The sequence below is a fragment of the Salvia miltiorrhiza genome, chromosome 8, assembly GCF_028751815.1.
Source record: "Salvia miltiorrhiza cultivar Shanhuang (shh) chromosome 8, IMPLAD_Smil_shh, whole genome shotgun sequence".
Lineage (NCBI taxonomy): Eukaryota > Viridiplantae > Streptophyta > Magnoliopsida > Lamiales > Lamiaceae > Salvia > Salvia miltiorrhiza.
In genome coordinates, this window is record NC_080394.1 from 16,703,576 (window position 1) to 16,730,199 (window position 26,624).

Below are 26,624 nucleotides of genomic sequence, written 5' to 3' on the forward strand. Positions count from 1 at the left end.
CCTCATACGTGAGATTAGTTGTGAGACTCTGTAATCACTTCTTAGTGATTTTGGGTTCAAAGTCCATTGAAAGTGTGGTGATTTTATTCATAGCCCCCATTTTACTCTTTATAGCCCTCTATTTAATTAATAATTAAAATTTTACTAATTTACCTTATACTTCATAGCTCCAAATTAAATTAGTTTACCCCAACCCAAGTGAGGCGCACGGTAGCTTTCAAGATTGTTGAGAATCTGAAGATTGACAGTTCTACTTCTTTAACACGATTTGCACTAAATGGCTCTACAGCTGTGGAAAAATCAGCCAAGTAAGAGCATTAACAGTACATCTTGGGCAAGAATGGTCAGCATAATATATTTTGATGCAAAAGGTTTGGTCTTTGCGTTCATTCTTACACTGTACCCTTGCTGAAATGTCATCCCAAGTAGCAGTTCAGGGCTTTTGTGATCACAGTTAGGAAACATCCCGACTTTCTATTAAGCTTAACAATATTCTCATCTTCATCAGTTTCATCTGAATTAATATCACCATATTCAGATACAAGTTCTTCTCCTTCAATATTTTCGGGTGCCACCATCCTCAGTCTCTCTAGCTTTTCTCATAATGATAGGTATTCAGGGTTATCATTTTTAAGTCTTCATCATCTAGATCATGCTCATATGCATCATCAAATAACAAGCGCATTTATATCTATGTTCTCATCGTCATCAACCATAGCCTCACTACCCCATCATCACTATCAAGCCCCTCATGCAACAAATATGAGACATGATCTCAACACACTAATTACAACAAAAAACTAAAAGAAATAATGTTAAGAATTTTAAAAGTAGAATCGATTCATTTTTGAAGCACCACACCTACAACAACGAGCATTCACTCCAGCTCTATCTCTATTGCGCACGCCCTCGCTCCAAAGTAATCACGTCAGACTTCTATTGGTATCGCGTTAGCTTGGAAAAATAACCCTAATTGAAAATGTTTAATTTAGGATGTTGATTTTCCTTAAGACGACGTCATTTTATTTCGTCCTCTGACATGTGCAAAATGTTATTTTCTATTTATTGTCTTAAAGTGATATCTATTATTAGAAATATAAAATTGACGAGTTTTGTTTAAAAAAAAAAAATACTAGATTTAATCAGTATGATAGCTGTTGAAGCAAAGATAAATGCATTTTATAATTGAAAATCTATTAACATTTTCATAGAAATATGTAGATCTATTTTTTCTTTAAGGTTCATACTTAAACTTTTATGTATATATACTTTTTAAGAATAATCTAGAAAATTTTCCTGAAATTTTTGTTTTTGGGAATCATATTCAACATTTGGATTTTCAAAATATATATCAATTTCTGAAAACTCAGTTTTCCAGGCTCAAATCAATTTCTTTTTTTCATCGAGAACTTATGTCTTCAATACAAAGTCGTGGCTCTGTGACTCCTCGTTATAGTAAGACACAATAGGCGAAACAAATTTTATAAGATGAAGCTCTTTTATAATATGTATGGATTTTTGTAGAACATGTTAAACTTACCAATCTTTTTAAATATTTCCTTCTTTAAAAATGTAAATTATGAATCAATCTTGGAGCAATTTAAGGGGAAAAATTCAAACCATGGAACACCTAATCACAGCTGGAAGTTTACATAGAGGGAAACTCGAAAAATTACCCTGCTGATCATGGCCAACATCCACATTTTACATCCCATAATCATAAATAATAATTTGTGTGAATCCTTTCATAACAAATTGCCATCAATATCATTAGTCATTGCAATCTCCAAAATCTCGACTAATATCTCCAAAATTGTTGGCTCAATCATGAAGTTTCCGGAGCCATTACTGTGATATCAGAAGCGTTGGCTTCTGGGGTAGGAACATCATCCGTGGGTTCTTGGATAGGAACTGCATCGGCGACTGGCCTCGGCTCGGAGGCCTCATCTGAGCGGAGCGCCGACACCCGTTCAAGCAGCTCCTGGCAGTCATTTGCATTCACCATTACGGATACACTAGTTATACCTCTCCAACACCCAATCGCAATAGGCATAGCATCTTCCCCTGAACCTGACGAGACCCAGCCTTCTGCAGAAGTGAAAACCAATGGAATTAGACCCAATTAGTATCTCCACCACATGAATCTGAACACATTTCTTTTTCTAGAATAAGACGTTGAGCGAACCTGCACGCAGAATAACCACACAACAACCCAGAATTAGCTCTGCAGCCTTCTCTCTCAAGGAAGCATCGACAAAGTCGGGAAATTTAATGCTTTTGTACTTCAGGAGATGCTTGAAATCTATCGGAGAAGCATATAAAATTTGCTTAGTTATGTGTGGAAGAATCAGCGGCAATCCTTCAGATGAAATACGGAATAAACAGGGTGCAGATGACCCCTCTCTTGAAGTTTGGCGTTCCTGTTACCAAAAAGATCAAAACCAAAAATCACCGAAATTGGTTATTTAGATACAATTGTTAGTGATGAACAGGCAATTCTTTTTTGCATTTTTCCAGATTAGAATCCATAAGGCAAATGTAAAATAACAAAAGATAACTTACAAAAATCTTAAGTCCCACTGCAGCTATCTTTAGCTGCTGGCCGCCAAGAAGGTTCAATTCAAGAGCTTCCTTCACAGAATTTGATACGTAATAAATTCTCTTCACATGACTCATGTCTTCGTTTCTTGAAATAAGATGGCCTTTGATTGGGAAGGATTCCTTGATCCCATAAAAGTCCATTATTTTGCCCACAACAGTCTCATCCTTGTAGAAAATAACAGGGTCAACTCCTCTCCATCTCCCCTGCATTTGAAGCTTCCTTTTTCCTGGAACAGTTTTGGCATCAGCCTTGTCATCAGGCAAAGTTTTATTCTCCTCTTCTTCATTTTGCTCATGTTTCTTATTCTGGTCAGCATCCGAAGGGATTTCACAAATTCCAGTATCAACTAAACTGGCAGCGGGAGCTGCTTCAGACATTTGAACATCTATCTCACCACTACCATCAGTACTATCCCCATTTTTGTCCTCTTTCACCTCATTCAGTTGCTTCTGAGATTCAGCACTATTAGAATCTTTCTCAGTAAGGCTTGTAACTTTTCTCTGAATAGGCGTAGGGGCTGCAAAACATGCATATATTGTTAGGTAACTTGCAATTACACGAGCAAGTAAAAGAAACACAGGAAAAAACCAAGTCAGATGCCTAATGAAGATAGAAGTGAGTTGATGCCCAAGGTGGACCAAAGCGATAATACTTACCAGGCAGGGGCAAAAGCTTGTGGAAAACAGCAATGAAGAAAGCCCCAGAATTTTGATCATGAGGAACTATCCTCATACAACGTTCTAAAGGTAAATCTGAAACTTCTGCCTCCAAATTGCTTGTAGGAGCCACTGAATCATCAATGAGCTCACTCCCGTTTCCATTATTACCATTACTGTTCTCACACATTTGTCCAGAGGCCGTCTCCTGATCTGGTTCTGATATCTCATCATACAGCTTCCCAGAAGGAAACATGCCCGGAGGTGCAACAGATTGGCGATTTCTACGAACATCTTTATAAGATGTTAACCACAGTCCTCTATCACGAACCTGCACAAGAAAATGGAGTGGCAAGTCAAAAGTTAGAAAATCAACTACAATGATGATTGGATGAAGTTTTAACTGCTTTGCATATCACAGACAATGTAGTAGAATACTAATACTTATGTTGTATGCTGTGACACTGGAATGTAAACAAATGGTATAGGCCTCAAAATACTAACCTTCCATGTCTTAAGACCAGGCCTTCGGGCAAGCTGGGGAAGCTCAGTGGATACATCTACAAGCTCGATTGTTCCTTTACATCTCCGCAGAACCTGAGGTGAACAAGACAACCATTAGATCCAAAAGGCACATAAGACAGTTTCAAGTGGAAGGAGATGAAAAAAGTTCCATGAGGAAAATTTCCAACAAATGAAATTATATGTTAATATTTTTCCCAATCTCACTTCTGACTCCTCTTTCACCATTTCCTTGGCAAAGAGTGATTATATAATATAGTCTTGACTTTAGCTTGGCATTTCCCCATCTGAACAAATAAACTATTTTCTACTAAAATTCATAACTACCTCGGCAACTACAGCTTCATTCTCCACTGGGTTCATGGAGCAGGTGGAATATACCATCCGTCCACCAACTTTGAGCAGCGCTAGACCTGGAATGGTCATAAATCCGAATTTGAAAACCATTAGTGCTTTCTGCTATAGCTCAGAACAGAGAAAATATCAGCCAGGAATGTTGTAAACATGCATTCATTTGCACATACAGAAAATGCATGCTACAACAGTAACAGCACTTTATCTTAGTTCAAAATCAGTACTCATCATGCAAGCAACTAAAGCTAAATGGCATAAATCATATGTACTACTCCCAATACCCACAGGCACGCAGAAAGCATAAGAACAGCAACAAACAAGGGAAAACTCAAAATAAATAAAATAACTGCTTGCACCTAGACATGCAAGCTACTTCATTGTATCCCCAGTTTAATAGAGCAAAAAATTTATGATGAGCTTCTTACCAAATAGAAAGTATGATCTATGAATGACAAGTAGCATGATAACAATAATAACTGAGTCATCCAACACACGAGTTCCAAATGGTTACAGCTTCATGATATAATTCTTAGACAATAAAACCAGTAATAGCACTACTCTGACACGTACTAGCTAGCTTTTACTGATTTGAGATTTTGAGGGCACAATGAATGAGCTACAGATTTCTCATTTGGAGTCTTGCAAGTTACTGAGAGAGAATTCAAGTCAGGGAAAAAGGTACCTCGCATTGCAATCTGGACTTGTAGGCCAAAGAGACCATTACCCATTCCTGCATTCCTGAAATGAAGAAGTGCACATGAAGGAGTATGGTTAATAGTAGGACATTAGAAGATGGAAAACGAGAGTTAAATAATATTCTGAAACAATAGAAGCAATTACCATTTCTTCCACATATCAGGAGCCTTACGTAAAGTTCCGTCGCCACTACAAGGAACGTCACACAAAACACGATCAAATTGAAGCTGACGAATACCAGGTCCTTTAATGTTTTCAGCATTCCTATGTAAATGGCAGCTTGGAAAGTTTTGTGCTTCATGATTTGTGACAATCAAGTTTGCAGTACACATCCTTTTTGTTTGATGAATAAGAAGATTACATCTTTGAACATCCAGATCATTTGCTATGACCTATGTCGAAGGCATGTGATAGGATAAAATCAGAAACGAAGTGTCATAAAAACGACAACTACAAGAACATTGTTGGAAGATTAATTCTAATCATACCTAGAGGTGCTTGGATTACCCCCATCTATGTTAAGAGATCATACCACTAAAAGAACGAAAAGACAAGGAATAATACCATTCCAGTGGGTAGAGTTCCAGGTTCAGTCAACTTGTATATCATCTCCAGCAACTGAAATGTTTTTGACCCTGGTGCCGCACACACTGCATTACGCATAAGAAATTGACAGTGCTTAGACATCGGAGATTCCGCTGAGATATATAACTCATTTCCAACTAGTGGTAGAATAGTGGCACCCTTTTTGCCAAAAAGAAAAGATCCATAGATAGTTATGAAGTCATTGATGGAGCTTACTGTCAAGAACAAAATGATCTGGACGTACATCAAGGAACAGAGGAGGAACCTGTTGTGGTGTAAAATAATAGAAAAATAAGACAAATGTGATTCAAATAATATAATATTACAAATTTCAACTGAAAATAATATAATATTACAAATTTCAACTGAAATTGCAACAGAATAACAGAATAAAACATTGAGGAGAGCCCACCATGCTCACAGCCTCCTGTCTCGTTATGTTTCCAATCTCATTTTCAAGCTTCAGAAACTCATGAAACCTGAAAAAGTAAGAATACAGAAAAAGGTAATAAAATGGCTAAATCATTATTAAAAAAGAGCATCTAAGAATCCTTAAAAAGTGGCTACTCTCAGAATTTAGCAACCACAGAGATTATCATCCATAGAAAATCACCAATAGAGGCTGGAAAGAAAATAATAAAATAAATAAACTTGTGGGACTTTAGACACTAACTGAGCTTTTTTCCCAAAGGGGCAGCACAATTTGTGTATATTTATGCACGATGTTATATGGGTGTAGGACGACCAAGATGTGACAGGAAACATGTTGTATGTTGTTCTTGAAAGGCTTACAACAAAGTCAAGATATGGATAGAATTTGAATAAGTTCCAAACTTCCAATAAACCCACTTCCGCAACTATTCAATCATTCAGCATGCAGTTTTGGGATACATGATATTAAATAATTAAACTATAATAATTGTGTATTAATAGGTCCCATAACATTATTTACAATGAAGAGAAATATAAAAGCAGTCCATCAATCTAGCATGCGATCAATCGTGCATTCATGTTTTAGATCCCCTATATTCTAAATATCTTGATAAAGAACACATAGAGAACTCATACAATTCACTAATCAAAGTTACTTCTTCCTTCTTATGTCTGTATCCTGATTTCTGATGTCCTTATAATTCTTTTTCACTGACTACAATGTTTCTTGAAGCCTTAGTTATAATTATGCACACTGTATTCCAACTTATATACCCAAAAAAATCAGACTCCCAGCACCAGAATCGACTGAGTAAGCTAGAGAAGAGAGAAATTCTTGGATCCACAGCAAAGTAAACTGCATTCTCAGCTTTTTCTTAGAGTCCAGAATGAAAATAGAGTAAATAACGAACTCACTGCTCAAGGGCTTGATTTTTCCGCAACTGGTTTCGAGAATAATATGATTGCCAAGCAAGATGATCAGGGTACCACGGCAATACCTCTATTGCATTCACTGCATTTCCATCAGTATCCTGCATAAATTAAAGACACATCACTATCCTTCATTATTATCTCTCTCCATTGGTAACTAAAAACCATGAACATATCAATCTACCTCCGCCGGAAGGGATTTCATGAAGTCATTCTCCAACCGGAACAGAATATCCTTATAAAACTGACTACTGCAGAAATAGATAAAAATTAAGCATATAATCTGTGAAGGGTTCTGCATGAAGTGTAAGAATTTTAAGATTGATTTCTCCAGATGGGAGAAAACAAAAATAGTTCAAGATGATTACTGAAAACCAGAGAGAAATAAGAGCCAGACCCAGGATAAGTTCTCGATAAGACTTGCTTTGATAATTAAACAGTACAAAACTAAATAAAAGAAGTCGAGTGATGACCCATGCAATATCTTGGTTTGAAGTTATAAGAATGTACAAATAGCTAAGATTGTTATCCTTCTCCAACCTTGTGGCATGTACTGTCATAACCACATCTAGATTTGGCAATCCATCTGTTGAAGAACTTCACTTCTACACTATTTCCGAGACAATTGAATTTATCAAACAAATGTATCATTAATCAAGTGCTTGGCAGCAAGGGAAAAGAATTGACATCTTAACATAGATCTACACTTAATCTTCATTCCCAAGAACAATACTCAACTAATTCAAGTTTTGTTGATTCAACCAAACACGTGCCAGTGGCATTTCCCAATATTCAACACAAATTGTTGTGCCAAAAGTATTTCATATGTTTAAATACAAAATGAGAAAATAGAACATCTAAAGAAACCCAACACCCCACCCCAGGCGACAAACATAAATTTAGCTGTTTCAAGCTCCTCGCTTTCCGTTAATTACACACACGAATATATATATATATATATATATATATATATATATATATATATTGAAGATGGACCTGGAATTAATCCTGAAAGCAGCAGGGAGCGGCGTCCTAAGATACTTAATGAAGGTATCCCATTCTTCAGCTGATACAATTCCTTGCACCTACACATAATTCAAGCACAATCGTAACAAATTACACTCATTAAGAAAAATTTAAAAAGAAAAACATAAACAATTTTTAAAAAAAAATATCCGCTTTTCGGCAATCCAAGAAAACAAAAGCAAATAAATAAAAGCTAGTACTACACTTATTCTGCCATAAATCTCCGATGCTTACTTTGTAATATTCGTCGAAAGCGAGGTTCTGCGTCTCGAAGGGCTCCCAATGTTTATGTACTTTGCCGCCATTGTTGGCGTCGGCGGGTGTGTCAATAGCAGAACCGTCGGATTTGGGGCGCTTCCACACGTTCTCTCTGTTCTGGCTGAAGTGCTTTCTCTGAGTGCGAGATCTTCCCCTTCCTCCCATTTTCTCTCTATCTGTTTCTCTCTCTTTCAATTGGATTGCTTGTTTTCTGTGCTCAGTAGTTGCAAGTGTATAACTGCTGCTGCAGCTGCTCCTTTTGAATGTGAAAACTGCCTTCATTTTTAGGCGTTAGGGGAAGAAGACGCGGGTTAACTTTTGGGCCTTTTTTTGCTGGATTGGACTTTAGCCCAACATTGAATCTAACATTTGCATTTTGTTGCTGAACAAATTAGGGAATCAATGTATGAATTATGAAAATATCCATAGCAAAAAATAAAATTATTCAATTACATAAAAAAAATTTAAAAATTAATTATTTTTATACAAAAATATAAATTTATCCCTAACATTAAAATTAGGGTTAATGGCATGTAAAACCACGAACTTTGAACGAATTCTGGTTTTAACCTCTAACAAAAGATTCTGCTTATAAAACCACAAACTTTGAAATCTTTCTGATTTTGACTACGGGATAAATTTCTGACCAAAAATAGGTTGAGTTGGCAGCTTGAAATCCAGCATGTCTTAATCGACGATGACACAAAAATGATGTCGTTCTTTTAAAAAAGCAAAACGACGTCATTTAACTAAAGAAAATAGATTAAAATGTCACATAAGCGGCTGGAAATTTATCCCGTAGTCAAAATCAGAAAGATTTCAAAGTTTGTGGTTTTACAGGCAGAATCTTTTGTTAGAGGTTAAAATCAGAATTCGCTCAAAGTTCGTGGTTTTACATGCCATTAACCCTTAAAATTATCTATAGTTTATTTCTCTCTCTGCTCTCACCGTCTCATGCAAACTCTTCTTCTCTCTCATATCTCCTCCTTCCCTTTGAAATTACCGCCGTCACCTCCGGCGGCATGGCTCATTTCCACCAACGTGAGCTCGTGTTCCTGCCGCAGCATGGTCTCCACCAGCACGTGCTGCGTGGACCTCCACATAATCTTCCTTGGAAAATTATTATATTTAATTTCCTTCTACTTTCTTAAATGCAACCATGACAGAGAGTCTCGTTACATTTGCAAATGCTTTTAACTTGCATAAAATTTAAAAAATTATAGATTCTGAATTGGTGATGGAGAAGTTTGCGGATTCCACGGTGTCATACATTGGCAATCAAATTCCAAGCAAATCCATTATAAAATGTTATCAATCTTGATGATAGAAATTTAAAAAAACATGCGTGATAGCAACATGATAGATGAAGTTATACATTTATTACAAGATGCAATATTTGTTTGTACAATAAACTAGTGGTAGTGAAAAAAGTTGAAGATCATAGCGCACAAACAAAATCCCCACTTGTCTCGACCTCATCTATATCTTCGTCCGTATCGATGTCATCAAGATCCATGCTTCCTTGGAGCATCGGACAACCCGTTTTAGGGTCGTCCGATGCTCTTCTAGCTTCTTGTATGGCAGCCAATGCCTCTTCAATACTTTGAGTAGAGTAGTCGTCTGCGTTTCTCATCTCCAAACTAGCTTCATCTCCTTCCATGAATTCTATTGGAAGGTTCTGTAGAAACCAAGGATGCTTCTTAATTTCTGGAATGCTTATTCTCTGTTTAAGAAGATGATCCACAACCACAAGATAATTAGCCAAAATAGTAAACTCAAATTTGTACAAGAGTGAGTGATATAAATTGGTGTACCTTTTGAGGGTCGGCAACAAATATTCGAGATAAAAGATGTTTGCATTCTTTGGAGACTCTAACGTAGTCGGGGATGGAGTAGTGGACGCTGAGTATTCTCTGCTTGGAAAGAATTAATTAATCAATATTATGAGCGTGTTATTGGCGTAGTAAAAATAACTCACGTTGATTGTTTTCTTGAAATTTCTTGGATCATCAGGATCTTCAAATGGATACGCACCAACTAGCATCACATATAGTGTAACCCCACATGACCAAACATCTGCAATCTATAATAGACTCGTTTCATTACAGAGCAGCAGGAGCAAAGGCGGAAATTAAACAAGTCTAAGCCACCAACCTTGCCGTCGTATTCTTTCCTCGATAACACCTCCGGTGCGATATAGGCCGGAGTTCCCACAGTCGACTTAGGTTGAGAATGCAACACAGCTGACTACAATGTGGAAACCACACATTCATTTTCCAACAATATTGTCAAACATATATAGGTTTAACTCATGGCCTAAAACTACCTTAGAATAACCGAAGTCACATATCTTGAGGCGGGGCGCAGGGCTCCCATCTAACAATGTGTTTTCAAGCTTAAGATCTCTATGGCAAATTTGCTGCATTTTTGTGGGAAATGACAAAATCATCAAAACTCATGTAACAAAAATTTATGAAAATATATGGCTAGCTCTGTATGTATTACCATGGAATGGCAATAACTGACTCCAGAAATCAGCTGTTGAAAGAAAAATCTTGCCTAAATACACCCAAAATTGTCAGAAGCATTCCATGAGCAAGAATCAAAGAAATCAGTGTTAGATATGCAAAGTGTGAAGCAAGGCTAGTTATACCTCATCTTCACTAAATCTCCCAGCATTGCATATTCGCTCAAAGAGCTCTCCGCCGGCTGCATATTCCATTACTATGGCTAGATGAGTTGGGGTAAGCAACACCTGATAAGGAGCAACTATTGGTTTTAGTTTGAAATTCAAATTGATTGAAATATGACACAGTTTTCTATCTCAATCTTGTAGGTTGTTTTGAATTCTTAGTTCTACTTTTGAAGCAGAGCTCTGTTTCTAGTTCTTATTAACTACCAAACTCAGCTGTCCAAAACAAGAAACAACCCAAGAAATGAACATATTCTGCACAAAGTCAGCAGTGAAGTTCAACATCACTGTGTGTGTGTGTGTGTGTGTTTCAGACAAAAAGATTTGAGTTTATATATTACCTCTTTGAATCTGATAATATTGGGGTGTCTGAGTGACCTATGATTCATGATTTCCCTCTGAACATGCTCATCAATCTACAGACAAAGAAAAACAGAACTTGAAAATAAACATCAAATTTAAAGAGTTAAACAAGACAAAAACTTGAATAAAAAAAAGCTCTGACCTTTTTGCCTCTCTCAATGTACTTAACTGCATAGAGCTCACCGCTCCATTTATCCTTCACAAGCTTGGCCACACCAAAATTCCCAGATCCCAAATCTTTCAAAATATCGTATCTTTCCATTTTAATTTATTGCATGAAAAAAACTGATTTCGATCGATCGCGAGTGTTTTGTTTGCATGGAAAAAAGAAAAAAGAGAAAACATATATCAGTTCGTGCGTGTGTGAAGCATCTTTGTCGAATGATCAACTGTCCGAATTCTTGCAAACTGGAAATTCCGAAGTTAGGTCTGATGATGCTTCGTTTATATCTTGGGACATGGAAATGGAGGTGCACACGTGGCACGATGCTAGTGGCTGGAATTTATTACAATTTGACTTGGCCCAATTTTTCTAAATAAAGGTCTTAATGAAATTTTGTAAATTAATTAGTTTGGTGGTATTCGGCAGACTCATACTGACCTGGATTTCTTCTCTGTTTTGCTATCCGCGGAAAGAAGTTAGTTAACAATTTATTTAATCGATCGCGTTATTTCCTGAATAGTATAGTTTTATTTGGTGGATAAAATTAATAGAATTAGATAAATATTAAGTAATTAATTCCATTTTAAAGTAATAAATGATTATTTAATTACATGATTAGGGTGCATGTTAGATTATCTATCAGGGATTGAGTTATACAAATCAAATATTTAATTAAATAAAATTATTTTATTAATTAGATCTTATCACTCAAGTTAAATACATTCATAAGTAATAAAGAAAAATGAAGACAACTATTGTAGACTGTAGTTGTATTGTCTCACACCATTATTGTTATCTGAAAAATAATTTTGGACACGGTCTAGTTGATCAACTATAATTATCGTGACTAAAGGCTATTGTATTTTACCTTATTAACATTTTTATTTTCCTTTATGTATAAATTTAGTGACGAGAGAATATTTTGGATATGATTCTTTAATTTTGTTTTAACTACTTTAAAATTTCATTTTTTTCTTATCTCATATTATACTTTTTATTCGAATTATCATATTTGTTGGGTAAGTTTTCGTATGTGTGTATGTACGCATGAAAAATTAGATTACGATTCCAAGGTATCAATTCACTATCGCAGTCAATGCCCCACCCACTCAACATATATGCACTAAAAAATTTAATTCATCGTGATGCATAAGTATATAGTGTGTGATTTGTTTTTGTTTTTTTCTAATAAAAAAACAAAAGTATTACAGGACTTAAATTCGAGAAGCTTCCATTTGTCTCTGAAAATTATAATATTTACTCCCTCCCTTTAAGTATTTTATTTTGAATATAATTTTGTCCTAAAATAAGTGAGTATAATTTATGCAAAAAAAATATGAAATTATTAAATTTATCCTGGCTCGATTTTTCAATCGCACCATAATCTTACGAACTTTTCATATTTCCTACAATAATTAAAGTAAAAGAAGTAAATTTTCACTTTTATTGTATATTTTTTTGTTATGACTTGAGATATTTTTTGAGTAAAATTTCACTTTTATTGTATTACTTTTATGTTATGAGTTGAGAATTTTTTTTGAGGTAGGAATGAAGTATTTGAAATGACATTAATAGGACAGAAACAAAAAGTAAGAATGAGATAAAAGCTTTCCCAAGTTTGAAATAACAAAAGCTCTTCCAACTTTGAAATACAAATGAGGAATTGAAGGACAAATTGGTAATCATATGTCCCTTTCTGTTGGGCTCATCTTTAAAAGCCAAAGAGGCCATTGCCAAAAAGATGGATTTGAACATTGAGAAAGAATCTCATCCTATCTGCCATCGCAATTATGCTTAACCTACCACTTTATGGGACTCCACTCTTTAATGAGAGAAGGAGAGTTGTGGTGATGGTAGATGGATTATCAAGGCCATTAATATTTTCTACTATCATTTCATTTATTGCAATTCATGAAATACAGATTCGATCTTAAAGTAATTTCGGGAGTTTGAGAATGGAGGTGATTAAGTAAGCGTGAAGATTTGATTCTTGGAAAATAAAAGCAAAAGAAAAAGAGGAAAGAGATTGGAGAGGCAATTTGGAAGGGGAAAATGACGTGGACGAGCGAGAGCAAGGATAGAAGAAGAAGAAGAAGGATGGCAGGCTTTCTTTCTTGCAAGTTGGATTGGATGGTTTATGGGCCCCCACATGAATGGGCATTTATTCCCTATGTTTTTGCTTTAGTTTTGTTTGTTTGTTTGTTTTGTAGTACGAGATTTTTGTGTTTGATAAGGTTTGGTTGATTCACGATTTAACATTAACCGCGTCGGATCTTATGAATTATCATCCCTCCACCCCCACTTTTCCACTCCGTTCGCCACGTGTAAGAACAAGGACTGCCCCAAATTCTTTAATACTAACTCAAAATCCATATTTACCAACTATAATTTATCCTCCCTCCGTCCCACTATAAGGAGGTGATTGGTATGGTGGAATGGAGGTGGGAATGGAATGGTGATTCCTACCTCCATTCCATTCCTATGCTTGGTATAGTTTTATTTTAGGAATCATCATTCTTAAGGGAATCACCATTCCTTTACATATAGGAATCATCATTCCTTCCCTCCAACATGGTATTACCCATTCCATTCCATTTCTAATTCCACCTAAATATAGGTTTTGACAAAATTACTCTTATATATTTTGCACCCTCATCCCCAACCCCACCCCAGCCCCCTCTCGCCCCCCCCCCCCCTCAAAAAAAAATATTTTTTTTATTTATTTTTTATTTTTCTCGCCACCCCCACCCCCCACCCCCAAATTTTTTTTTTTTTTTTCTCGCCACCACCACACCCCACCCACCCCTCCCTCCCCTCCAATTTTTTTTTTCTCCCCACCCCACCTGCCACCCCCCCCCACCCCCAACATTTCATTTTTTTTTCTCGCCACCCCTCCCAACCCACCCAAAAAAAATTTAACCTTTTTTTTAGTTTTTCTCGCCACACCCCATCCCCAAAAATTTTATTTTATTTTTTTAAAATTTTTCTCCCCCCCCCCCCACCCCCAATTTTTTATTTATTTATTTTACTCGCCACCCCCACCCCACCCTACCCCACCCATCCTTCATGATGCAGAAATGCGACAAAGATACATGCCCCATTGGTATTGCAACTCAAGAAGATCCAATTCTTAGGAAATTTGGTATAAAATCATAATAAATTTCTAAATTTTAGTTTTTCCCACAATCTTTCATTCTTGTTTCAAAATTCATGATAAATCATTTTTTTTGGAATTTCCCACGATGACATATTTCGATAAAAAATTTAAATAACGTGGCAATACAATGTAATTACATGAAAATTATGTGACATGACAATCGAATTGCCCCATGCGTTTTAACGGTGATTGATCCCATTAGAGCAGCGCTTGGGGCGGCCTTTAAAACGTGGAGGCATTTTGCTTTAGTTTTGAAACATTGAGGTAGGTAAACAACGTCAACCCTGACGTTAGGGTGTTAAAGGTGACAGGGGTGTCAACGTTGAGGGGAAAAGTGGTACTTAACCCTTTAATATGCCACATCATTCAAGTTCGGCGCCACGTCATTTAAAAAATTCGCCGAAAAATCACACTATGGAAAATTTCAAAAAAAGTGATTTATTATGTATTTTGAAACAAGAATGAAAGTTTGTGGGAAAAACCAAAATTTGAAAATTTATTAATGTTCTAAACCAAATTTACCCTAAAAAAATTTGGAGGTACCGGGGGGGGGGGGGGGGGGGGGGGGAGGGGAGGGGTGGGGGTGGTGAGTAAAATAAACAAAAATTTGGGGAAAAAAAAAAGATAGGGGGTAGGGTGGGGGGTGGGGTTGTGGGGGGCAAGAAAAAATTTTTTTTTTTTTCGGGTGCATGTTTCTGTGTAGTAGTAATATGCATGGAAAATAAGTCAGTTTTTTTAAAAAAAATTGATTAATATTCTTTTTTTTTTTTCGATTTTACCCCAGTGCATATTTTGGATTGTCCCTACAAATATAACACAAAATAGAGGTGGAAGAGAGATGCAAAATAATGCCAATTTGATAAATTATGATGTAAATGCTAATTTAGCAAAACAAAATAATTCCATTCCATTCCTAAAATTTATTTTTAGATACCAATCATAGGAATGGAATCAAACAAGGAATTACAATTCCATTCCTTTTGTATTCCTTGTGCATACCAAGCAAAGGAATCACCAAGGTTTGTCATTCCTTTCCTCCCTTCATTCCATTCATACCTCCATTCCATTCCACCCTCATTCCATTCCATCATACCAATCACCTCCTAAGGAGGTGATTGGTATGGTGAAATGGAGATGGGAATGGAATGGCGATTCCTACCTCCATTTCATTCATATGTTTGGTATAGTTTTATTGTAAGAATCATCATTCTTAAGGGAATCACCATTCCTTTATATATAAGAATCATCATTCATTCCCTCCAACATAGTATTACCTATTTCATTCCATTTTTAATTCACCTAAATTTATATTTTGACAAAATTACCCTTATATATTTTGCACCCCCATCCCCCACCCCACCCCCTCCCCAAAAAAAATAATTTTTAATTTTTTTCATCACCCACCCCCACCCCCCACTCCCAAAAAAAACTATTTATTTTTTAATTTTTCTCGCCACCCCTACACCCCCACCCCCACCCCTCCCTCCTCCCCAATTTTTTTTTGTTTTTTCTTCCCACCTGCCACCCCCCCCACCCCATCGCCCAATATTTTATTTTTTTTATATTTTCTCGCCAACCCCCAACCTGCCCAAAAAAAATTAACTTTTTTTTTAGTTTTTCTCAGCACCCCCCACCCCCAAAACTTTTTTTTTTTTCTCACCACTCCCACCCCCACCCCACCCCACCCATCCATCATGATGCAGAAATGCCACAAAGACACATGCCTCATTGGTATTGCAAGTTGCAACTCAAGATCCAGTTCTTAGGGAAAAGTTTGTTGGTGAACCTGAACATGCAATAAAAAAGGGTAAATTTGGTATAAAATCATGATAAATTTCTAAATTCTGGTTTTTCCCGCAATCTTTCTATCTTGTTTCAAAATTCATAATAAATCATTTTTTCGAAATTTCCTACGATGACAAATTTCGATCACAAATTTATATGATGTGGCAATACAATGTAATTACATGGAAATTATGTGACATGACAATCTAATTGCCCCTGCGTTTTAACGGTGATTGATCCCATTAGAGTTGCGCTTGAGGCGGCCGTTAAAACGTGGAGGCATTTTGCTTTAGTTTTGAAACGTTGAGGTAGTAAACAACGTCAACTCTGATGTTAAGGTGTTAAAGGCGATAGGGGTGTCAACGTTGAGGGGGAAAGTGGTACTTAACCCTTAAATATGCCACATCATTCAAGTTCGGTGCCACGTCATTTAAAAAATTTGCCGAAAAATCACACTATGGGGAATTCTTAAAAAATGATTTATTATGTATTTTGAAACAAGAATGAAAGTTTGTGGGAAAAATCAAAATTTGAAAATTTATTATTGTTTTAAATCAAACTTACCCTAAAAATAATTGGGAGGTAGGGGGTGGGGGGAGGGGGGTTAGTGGGAGGTGGGCGGGGGTGGCGAGAATTTTTTTTTTAGAAAAATAAAAAAACAAATTGAGGGGCGGGGGAGGGAGGGGGGGTTGGGTGGGAGTGGCGAGAAAATTTTTTTTAAAAAAAGATAGGGAGTGGGGTTTGGGTGGCAAGAAAAATTAATTTTTTTTGGGGGGGTGCATATTTTTGTGTAGTAATATGCATGGAAAATAAGTCAGCTTTTTTTAAAAAAATATTAATTTTATTAATATTCAAATTTTTTTCTTTCCGATTCCCCAATGCAGATTTTGGTTTGTCCCTACAAATATAACACAAAATAGAGAAGGAAGAGAGATGCAAAATAATGCCAATTTGATAAATTTGATGTAAATGTTAATTTAATAAAACAAAATAATTTCATTCCATTCCTAGAATTTATTTTTAGATACCAATCATTGGAATTGAATCAAACAAGGAATTACAATTACATTCTTTTTGTCTTCCTTATGCATATATACCAAGCAAAGAAATCACCAAGGTTTATCATTCATTTCCACCCTCATTCCATTCCATCATACCAATCACCTCCTAAGTGAGACTCTTTTTATTTTGGGTATTCCACTATAAATGGGCTCTTTCCTTTAGGATAAAAATTTTACCTTTTAAACACCTTTAAACTTTTTCACCTACACATAAAATATACATTTCTTAATTCTCGCGCCCAAAAAAAATGGTCTCATTTATAGTGGAACAGAGGGACTACAAACACTCAAAATTATGTAAAAATACAAATAAGTACAACCAATTTATTAATATACACAATTGAATATATTTTATTATGTAAGGAGAAACAAATATTTACATTTTTTTTTTTCTTTTTTAAGATGATCCATACACTACAACAAAAATCTCTTTATAGGACTGTCATAAGTGTCCTATTATATAATATAATAGGACTTTCCCTCGTATAGGACTCTCCCGAAATGAGTCCTATCTGCGCTAGTCACAATATGTGTAATAGGACGCATGCGCATGTCCTATTCTGGGACACTTAGTTTAGGACTCTCAGGAGAGTCGTATTAAAGGTTTACCACAAAATACATAATAGGACTTTTTTTTTCTGTCCTATTCTGGGATGATTGCAGTCCCTTATTTTAGGATGCTAGGAGGCTTTTAAAATACAATTATAATATGGAAATAATGTTATAACTAATGCTTTTAAAATATGAGATCAATCCCAATATAAAATGCTTTATTTCAAATCTAAAATTTCAAACATCACTAATGAATATTCTGTTGAAGGAATAGCTACTCAATCATGAGTAAAAAGCTTATTACATATTGTCTATATTGATATCAATTGTTTTAGAATGAGTTTCTGCTCATCAGTTCACTTTCTTTTAGAATGAGACCTCTAGCTAGGCTTCACTTTTAAAGCTATTTCAGCATCTCATCAATCCAAATCATCGGCTTTCACCTAAAATTTGCAAGAGAAAAAATCATTAGAATTGTAGACAAATTGGGAGAAGTACTGTATGGTTGTGATGAAGGAGACAGAGACAACAACATGTTAACTGGAATATTAAATGTCAATTTTGTGGTGTTGAAATATGTTAACTGCTATCTGCTGCAACAAAAAATACAGGTGCATTTTCTTGGCAATGCTATCAATTATATTTTAAAATAGAACAAGCATACCAACATAATCAACAACATAGACAAATAAAGATGATTACCAAGTGGTGAGGCCATGCAACGCATGTTCCGATTGCGTCTCCAATTGTAGACAAATTCGAATACGGCCTAATTAGTTCTTCATCCCATTCTATTGGAACTGAAACTTGAACTTCACACCATTGTAGTCCAAGTCGTTTTCCTCCAACTTCTTGATTTGGATCAACACTACGAATACGACCTTTTGCCACAGCTTTTCTAGAATTGAATAAGCTTTTCAAAAGCACCTCATCCCCAACCTGAAATGCATGTCCTAAATTAGCCACTAATAGAACATTTATTTTATCTCAATAGCTACATGACTTTTACAACAACCAACACTACAATATATTGGGCTGAAACTCAGTTTTAGGAGGAAACAAAATCAGTAAAAGCAAAGACAGAGGTAGGAGAGCAAATAATGATAAAAGCAGGCACACAACTCTCTCCCATAATATAACAACTGATTATTGATGACTAAATTAATCAGGCTCAAAATAAAAAGAATATACCTGAAAAGAGTGTCCTATATTTACTGAGTTGGACGACTGACTCGGAGATGTAGGTTGCTGTCCTGTAGAAAAACTAGTATTCTGCTGCATTTTTTTTGTTAAACTTGCAATCAGAGTTGTCGCTGCGTTTACTTTTTCTTCCATTCTTACCAGCGCTTCTTGATTTTCCAAAAACATTCGATAACACTCACTACGACTAGGAACACCACCTGATATGTCAGAAGGGTTAACACCTAAACCAATCATTCGTACTCTACCACGGGGTTCTTTGCCCATAACTCTAGAAAATGTGTCACTTGGTCCAACTGAATCTTGGAAATCAGTTGAAAATTTAGATTGAATTTCTTTCATTTCTCCCTGTCATGTCAGTTTATAAAAAACATTTAACTTGTAAGTTTTAACATATAAAACTTGACTTTTTATGACTATCTTTAAAATTTAATCTTACCAGTGCAACTCCAACTTCATCGGATGATGGGTTACCACTGAGATCAGTGTAACAAGCTTCAAACATCTCGACACGTGATGGGGATCGACCCAATTTTTCTTTCTGCAAAAAGAAATTAACATGCTAATACGTTCATTTGTTGGTAATGTAAAATAGCTCAACAATAAAGAAATAAAATCATACCAACTCTTCCTCAACTTCGGCAAAACTTATCTTTCCAGTAGTTTGTTGCATAGAAGAACACTTTCTATGATCTCTATTTTTATCACTTATTTCCTGAAAACTAGAAGTTAGTTGAATAATATGTGAATAAACTAATGCATCAAAATTTATATACCTGTACATCTTCTTTTGCCCAATATGATAACAAATTCTTCCACTGATCTTCATGTACCCGAATAGGTCTATTGTGGGCCTGATTCTCGATCGCTAATGTAGGAACAAAAGACCCACCTTTGACCCTAGATTTCCAATGTCTCCTCTTTTTGCCTATAGACAACAAAATCCAATGGTCTGCATCTTTGGGAACTTCGAATCTCTCCTATTAGAATAAATTAGGCATTTAAATATCTAAAATAATTATGTTAACTGAAAAAGAAAATGTAGCAAAATTCAGTACCTTCACCATCCTTAGTAATTCATCCTTTCTTATTTTTGGCATTTTCCGCCAGTCTTCAATGTCAAGAGGAGTAAACCTGCTATTTCTTGCCAATGTACCCAAAAACCCCGTAAAAATCTTTTTATTGGGGCCAATAGGCTGACCTCTCTTGTTGAAATTCACAAGTATGCGCCCTTCATTTGAGTTTCTTGCCCAAAGATTAGGTAAGTAAGTTGGACCCCGACTTTTCTTTGATGAACCTACCAATCACATGTAAGCACAATTTCTTTCTAAGTTTCAAACACATTCCATAAATGTAAGTAAAATTTCTTTCTAAGACTTGATTACCTTGTCCCTCACTAAATTCTGGCTGCAATTGTTGCTCATTCTCTTCTGTTTGATTGGTACTTTGCTGCTCGTATTCCTGTATCTCTTCCTCATCTTGTAATCTATGAGATACATCCTCATCTTGTAATCTATGGTTCAACTTTCTTTGTGCAATTGATTTTCGAGTCCTCAAAGTCATATCTACAAATAAAATATTGTTTTCAGCTACATTAGAATTGTGCAAGAACTATGTAGTATCTTGATATAAAGTATATGTACCTTGACCCCCAATAGCCTGTTGTCCCCGAGCTACTTGACTAATTTTTGGTTGTGATTTCATAACACTATCCTGCTGTCCATGCTCCTTTATTTTATTGGCAACTGATATTTAAGGAAAAAAAAAATATTATCAGCAATAATCAGAAAATTATTATCCACAGAAAGTTTACCTTGCTGATCAATAGCTGCTTGTTTGATTTGTTGCTCATAAATCTCGATCTCCTCATCTTGTAATTCATAATTCGACTTTCTGCACAGTTTTGATCTCCGAGTCCTCAGAGCCATCACTACAAGAAAATTAGAGTCGTGATATATAATGTACTTTTAATAATAATAAAAAAACTGAAGGAACAGATTAGGACACACACTCAATTGACAACTGATATTTAACAATGACACACAACGTATTATAGAAATTGGAGAACAATAAGACATGTTTCCATATGAAACTGATATACACACACTTGTAATTTCAACACTAAGTCTAATGCTAAAGTCTCGTTCTAAACTAAGACCAAATCTCAATCAAGCCTCAACAACATATCCCGTAGTGCCTTCACGAGCCCAATTCAAATCTTCATTCTGTTGATCTGCATCTAAGACATTACAAACATCACTCTGCAAGTGGACATAGAATTCATCTATTAAATCCATATCATAGACATCCCTGGGCTTTGATTGTATAGCAACATGCCATCCTTTTTCATCCTCGTCTGCGACATAGAATGCTTGTTTTGCTTGAGATGCCAAGATGAACGGCTCATTGTGAGGCTTCAAATTAGAAAAGTTAACCATCGTGAATCCATCATCATCTTGTTTTATCCTCTTTCCTTGAGAAACCCAATCACAATCCAATAAAACAACTTTCCTATCGCAATTGTAATCTAATTCAATAATATTCTTCAACAGTCCATAATATGCAACATCTCCCATAACAGGATTTTGATCCTTGGTACTTGAAAAACTAGATGTTGCTGCATTAACCACCACTCCACTATTTTGTGTTTTTCTCTTTGATTCCACTTCTTTTGTATGAAATCTGAAACCATTCACCAAAATTTTCTTGTATTGATTTCCAATAGGATTTGGACCATTTGCCAATAATTTCAAATCACATGAAAATGGATCTCCATCATTCAAGGACTGAACCTATTAAATCAAGCCAAACAATATTATCAGTACCCTGTACTCATAATAAAAAAAAGTCAGTCAAATTGTTTATTACTTACTCGTTCAGCAAACCAGGATGCAAATTGTCTAACATGGATTCGTTCAATTTCATGTTTTCTCGAACGAGGATGCTTTTTCTTCACAATCTCAAAGTGTTCGCTGAATATGCATGGTTAATAATCATTAAACAATAATATTACATCTATTACAGAAAATAAAAGGCTGAAAGTGGATTATAACTTACTCAATGAATTGCTTTATTGGATGACAGTTGAAAAGTACATATTGATGAGCTTTCTGTAGAGTGTCATCATCTAATAATGTTGCATCCCCTTTCCCTAAACAACGACCTCGGTTTGAAAACACATCTAATACCGATGTTTCTGGACGAACGCCATCATCATTTCTGTTCATACGATTAAATCTTGTTTCAACCCCCTCACCAAAATATAACGAACAGAAAGCCAAACTCTCTTCTGCAATGTATCCTTCAGGTCGACTCCTATTTCGTACATATGATTTCAATGTACACAGATACCTAAAATGTAGAATCTGAAGATGAATCTCTTATAAAATTGTTTGAAACTGAAAAATAAATTCATGAAGTTGCAAATTTGGTACCTTTCGATAGGAAACATCCAACGATAATGAACAGGGCCAGCTATTCTTGCTTCACTAGCCAAATGTACACTAAGATGCACCATAATGTCGAAAAAAGATGGTGGATAAAACTGCTCCAGTTGACATAAAATTAAACCAATATCTTTCTCCATGAGACACAAATCTTGAGGTTTCAAAACTTTAGAGCACAATTCTCTATAGTATCTGCTCAAGTTGATCAAAGGAACACGCACTGACTTGGGAAGTAATTTTCTTAAGGATAGAGGTAAAAGTTGTTGCATCAATATATGATAATCATGACTTTTAAGACCAGAAAGTTTAGGAGGCTTTATCTGCACACTCCTTGAAATATTAGATGCATAACCATCTGGAACTTTCACTGCTTTTAATGTCTTTAAGAATTTCTCCTTCTCCTTCTTGTTCATTACAAAACAAGCATGAGGCAAATAAAATTTATTTGCAGCACCTTCAAGTTCAACAGGATGGAGCTCTTGTCTGATGCCCATTTCTTGGAGGTCAAGTCGTGACTTCAAATGATCTTTACTTTTTCCATCTATGTTTAACAATGTCCCTATAATACTCTCACAAACATTCTTTGTAATGTGCATAACATCAAGGTTGTGAGGCAACAAATTATCTTTCCAATAGGGAAGGTCAAATAAAATACTCTTCTTCTTCCAATTAAAAGGTAAATTTGGATTATTTGATACAAGTTTACCAAACTTCATTTCAAAACCCTCTAAATCAGCCAAGATACTTGAACCAGTCGGTCTACGAGGTGGATCTCTAGTTTCTTTATTCCCATTAAATGACTTCAAATCATTTCGAAAATAGTGATTCTTCTCTAGAAACCGACGATTACCCATATAGCAATGTTTTCCACAATTTTTAAGCCATAGCGAGTCAGTATTCTTGTTGCAAACAGGACAAGCAAGCTTTCCTTTAGTACTCCAACCTGACAGGTTTGCGTAGCCCGGGAAATCACTAATAGTCCAAAGTAGTGATGCCCGCATTTTGAAATTCTGCTTGCATGACGCATCATAAGTGTCAATACCTACATCCCACATATATTTTAATTCTTCCACTAGTGGTTGCAGGTATATATCTATGTTATTTCCTGGGGCAGATGGGCCAGGTATAAGCAACGACATCATAAAATAAGGCTGCTTCATGCACATCCAAGGAGGTAAATTATAAGGAATCAATATTACGGGCCACGTACTATGTGAAACATTCATGTTTTTGAAAGGATTAAAACCGTCAGATGCCAAACCCAATCTAACATTTCTAGGATCTTTAGCAAATTCTGGATTCCTATAGTCAAAGCACTGCCATGCTGGAGAATCAGCTGGATGTCTCATATTGCCATCTTTGGTACGATTTTCAGCATGCCATCTCATGAAAGATGCAGTTTTCGAAGACATGAATAAACGCTGCAATCTTCCCTTTAGAGGAAAGTGCCATAATACCTTATGTGGAACTTTTCTTTTTTCACCAGTAGGATCTCCATCTGAAACTACCCATCTAGTGGAGCTACATGTCTCACATTGTATACTATTTTTATCTTTGCCCCAGAAAAGAGTGCAATCATTTGGACATGCATCATATTTTTTATAACCTAGGCCTAATTCTTCGATGACTCTTCTCGCTGCATAGTTAGATTTAGGTAATTTCACACCTTCTGGGAATGCCTCATTCAATAGCTCCAACAACATGGTGAATGCCTTATTAGAAATTTTCCCTAGACACTTGATATGATACAATCGTACCAGAAATGATAATTTTGAAAACTTCTTACACCCCGGCCACAATTCTTGCTGGGAATCATCAACTAACTTGTAAAATGACTTAGCTTCTGAGTTTGGTTCTTCAATTTCATCAGCCTCATTCTCTCCTATTTCAACATCATCGTATGGTACTCCAAATGCATCATTAAGCATTTCTTGCATATTGTCCCCATCACTAGGCTCATTAAAAAATGAATTGGGAGTTGTAAAATTAGAGGTTTCACCTTGAGCTATCCATTGAGTGTAGCCCCTAATAAATCCTAAACACCTTAAATGAACTTCTACATCTTCCCTTGGTAGGCAAATCCCATTTTTACATGTCTTACAGGGGCACAATATCATTCCATTAACACTTGTGTTTTCTTTGGAGAAAGCAAAATCAAGGAACATTTTCAGTCCATCCAAATACGTTTTGCTATTCCTAGGAAATTTCATCCAAGTCTTATCCATGCTTATTACCTTCAAATTGGAATAAAATAAATTATTTTACGACATGTAAGCAAGCATCCATATTTAATTTTATAATAAAATTTGCACAGTTATTATCATTACTAAAAACAGCTAGTGGTTAAGATATAGGGCGCACCTGCAATTGACTAAAAAATCTCTTCTAAATCTTTCCCGTGCTCTGCATAAGAAAAAAAAATACAAATATAAGTTATGTCTGCAGCAATAACAAGGATCCATCAAGTCTGTAGAAATATGAATTATGATACAGGTAGGCATCTTATGGTATATAAGAAAGTGAAAACAGAGCATATTAGCTATGCGCAGGATGACAGTTACCAATGAGCAGAGTATATAAGAATTTTACTGGAGTGAACCTGTCATTGTTCTTATCCTGCACTACCACTATCATTGATCATAGTCAGCAAGGATTACAGTTGCCAAACAAGAATAATAATGCCCATTTTAAACGGTCATGCATGTATCCATTACTTTGCTGAACTTGATAGCTAGATAATGATGCCTTTACATCAACTTTTTATCAACTAAAATATTAAGATAAGAGAATTAATAAAACTAAAATGAGAAATTTGAATACATAAATGCTACTGTGCACATATGCCAAAGACCCCCAAAATTCTCTCCTGTATTTCCGAAAGGCTCTAACATTTCTCAAGAGGTTACACCAAAGTGCAATGAATACATATAACTAACAGCCTTTGTGAAATATATAGGTAGTCTCATATTCCTCATATTTTATTTCTTAATTATCTATCTAAAATGAAACCCCCCATTAATTATCTGTAAATTATGTAACTAATTTGGGGAAATCTATGCTCACGTGCAATAGTTTTAGAAACCACACACCAGAGGTTATAAAAAAAAATCAGAAATTATCTCATTTAATCATCTGCATAATAATCAAAATTTCTCAAATTCGCATCTATAGCAGTTGTACTGCATTTCGATTTGGATAAAAATGAAGAAATACTAGTTGGAAGTTTACTATTCTAAAACCACACACCACAACGTTTCATCCTCTTCTAACATGTTGAAGGCTATCGCAGTATCATTGTACATATATTCACACTAAGAATTTGAGGATAGCCAATTGCCGCGCACTCAAGAGTAATTTGGGGAAAGAGAGTGACAGAGCCATGAATTTGCTACCAAAATCAGAGCATCAATCCACGTCCGATTTCAGTTGCTTTGCTATTTCTATTTATCAAAAATCAAGGAATTGAATTTACCTGGATTCAAGTACAATGATTTGTGAGAGAGCAACTCCAGGGAGAGAGCAGCAGCAACGAGCGATAGATTTGTGAGAGAAGTGAATTTGTGAATTTGCGAGAGAGGGATTTTGGGATGTGAATTGATGAATCGAGGAGAGAAGTGAAAGAAAATGGAAATGACGAAGTGAGAGAGTGTGAGGAGTAACAAGAGTGAGGAGTAATAGATTTTTGGGTTTTAGGTATGATTTTGGGGATTTCCGTAATTTAGTTATAATATTTAAATAATTTCAATTAAATGTGATGCTTTAAATTTATTATACATGACAAATTAAAGAGAGAGTCCTATTATAATAGTAATGCAACGCTCATTATGTAAGAGTCCTCAAATAAATGTCCTCCTATCCAGATTTTGTCGTAGTGATAGTAACTTCTTATTTCTCTTCTACGATGACTCAAACATTTGATTTATATTGTTACTTATTGATGATGATATAAGTAGGGGATCTCCTTTTCATAAGGAAAGCCATAAAAAAAATACACCAAGTCTATCTTAGGCCTAAGTATACAAGCCAATAAAAGACTAGAAAAAATATGTTTTATTAGTATTCTTTTAATACTCTTGTAGAATCTAAACCAACAAATGAACCAAACTTATCAGAACTGAGTAATATAAATCGAAGGAACTGCGAC

At 35.6% G+C, this 26,624-nt stretch overlaps 4 protein-coding genes across 4 annotated transcripts; all 4 read right to left on the reverse strand.

Moving 5' to 3' along the window:
* Positions 1–1,624: 1,624 nt before the first annotated feature.
* On the reverse strand, positions 1,625–8,408 carry LOC131001458 (multisite-specific tRNA:(cytosine-C(5))-methyltransferase-like). Its single transcript, XM_057927849.1, has 15 exons — positions 8,038–8,408; positions 7,774–7,862; positions 6,962–7,028; positions 6,763–6,878; positions 5,828–5,894; positions 5,632–5,680; positions 5,395–5,480; positions 4,975–5,222; positions 4,817–4,872; positions 4,108–4,193; positions 3,763–3,855; positions 3,259–3,589; positions 2,563–3,119; positions 2,186–2,420; positions 1,625–2,088 (listed from the first exon to the last, which is right to left on the reverse strand). The coding sequence occupies exons 1-15, from the start codon at positions 8,341–8,343 to the stop codon at positions 1,826–1,828; spliced, it is 2,649 nt and encodes an 882-aa protein (XP_057783832.1). The 5' UTR covers positions 8,344–8,408; the 3' UTR covers positions 1,625–1,825.
* Positions 8,409–9,421: 1,013 nt separating this feature from the next.
* Positions 9,422–11,718, reverse strand: LOC131001459 (serine/threonine-protein kinase SAPK2). The gene is made up of 9 exons (XM_057927850.1): positions 11,259–11,718; positions 11,095–11,169; positions 10,715–10,816; positions 10,567–10,620; positions 10,388–10,480; positions 10,216–10,308; positions 10,040–10,144; positions 9,876–9,974; positions 9,422–9,784 (listed from the first exon to the last, which is right to left on the reverse strand). Exons 1-9 carry the CDS (start codon positions 11,376–11,378, stop codon positions 9,500–9,502), a joined length of 1,026 nt encoding a protein of 341 aa, XP_057783833.1. The 5' UTR covers positions 11,379–11,718; the 3' UTR covers positions 9,422–9,499.
* A 6,321-nt stretch (positions 11,719–18,039) lies between these two features.
* Positions 18,040–22,028, reverse strand: LOC131001460 (uncharacterized). The gene is made up of 11 exons (XM_057927851.1): positions 21,907–22,028; positions 20,848–21,826; positions 20,678–20,779; positions 20,420–20,599; positions 20,093–20,331; positions 19,811–20,014; positions 19,657–19,749; positions 19,474–19,575; positions 19,026–19,382; positions 18,537–18,773; positions 18,040–18,277 (listed from the first exon to the last, which is right to left on the reverse strand). Exons 2-11 carry the CDS (start codon positions 20,960–20,962, stop codon positions 18,254–18,256), a joined length of 1,653 nt encoding a protein of 550 aa, XP_057783834.1. The 5' UTR covers positions 20,963–21,826; positions 21,907–22,028; the 3' UTR covers positions 18,040–18,253.
* On the reverse strand, positions 21,203–24,705 carry LOC130998130 (uncharacterized). Its single transcript, XM_057923564.1, has 4 exons — positions 22,469–24,705; positions 22,092–22,349; positions 21,907–22,006; positions 21,203–21,826 (listed from the first exon to the last, which is right to left on the reverse strand). The coding sequence occupies exons 1-4, from the start codon at positions 24,703–24,705 to the stop codon at positions 21,203–21,205; spliced, it is 3,219 nt and encodes a 1,072-aa protein (XP_057779547.1).
* Positions 24,706–26,624: the final 1,919 nt, after the last annotated feature.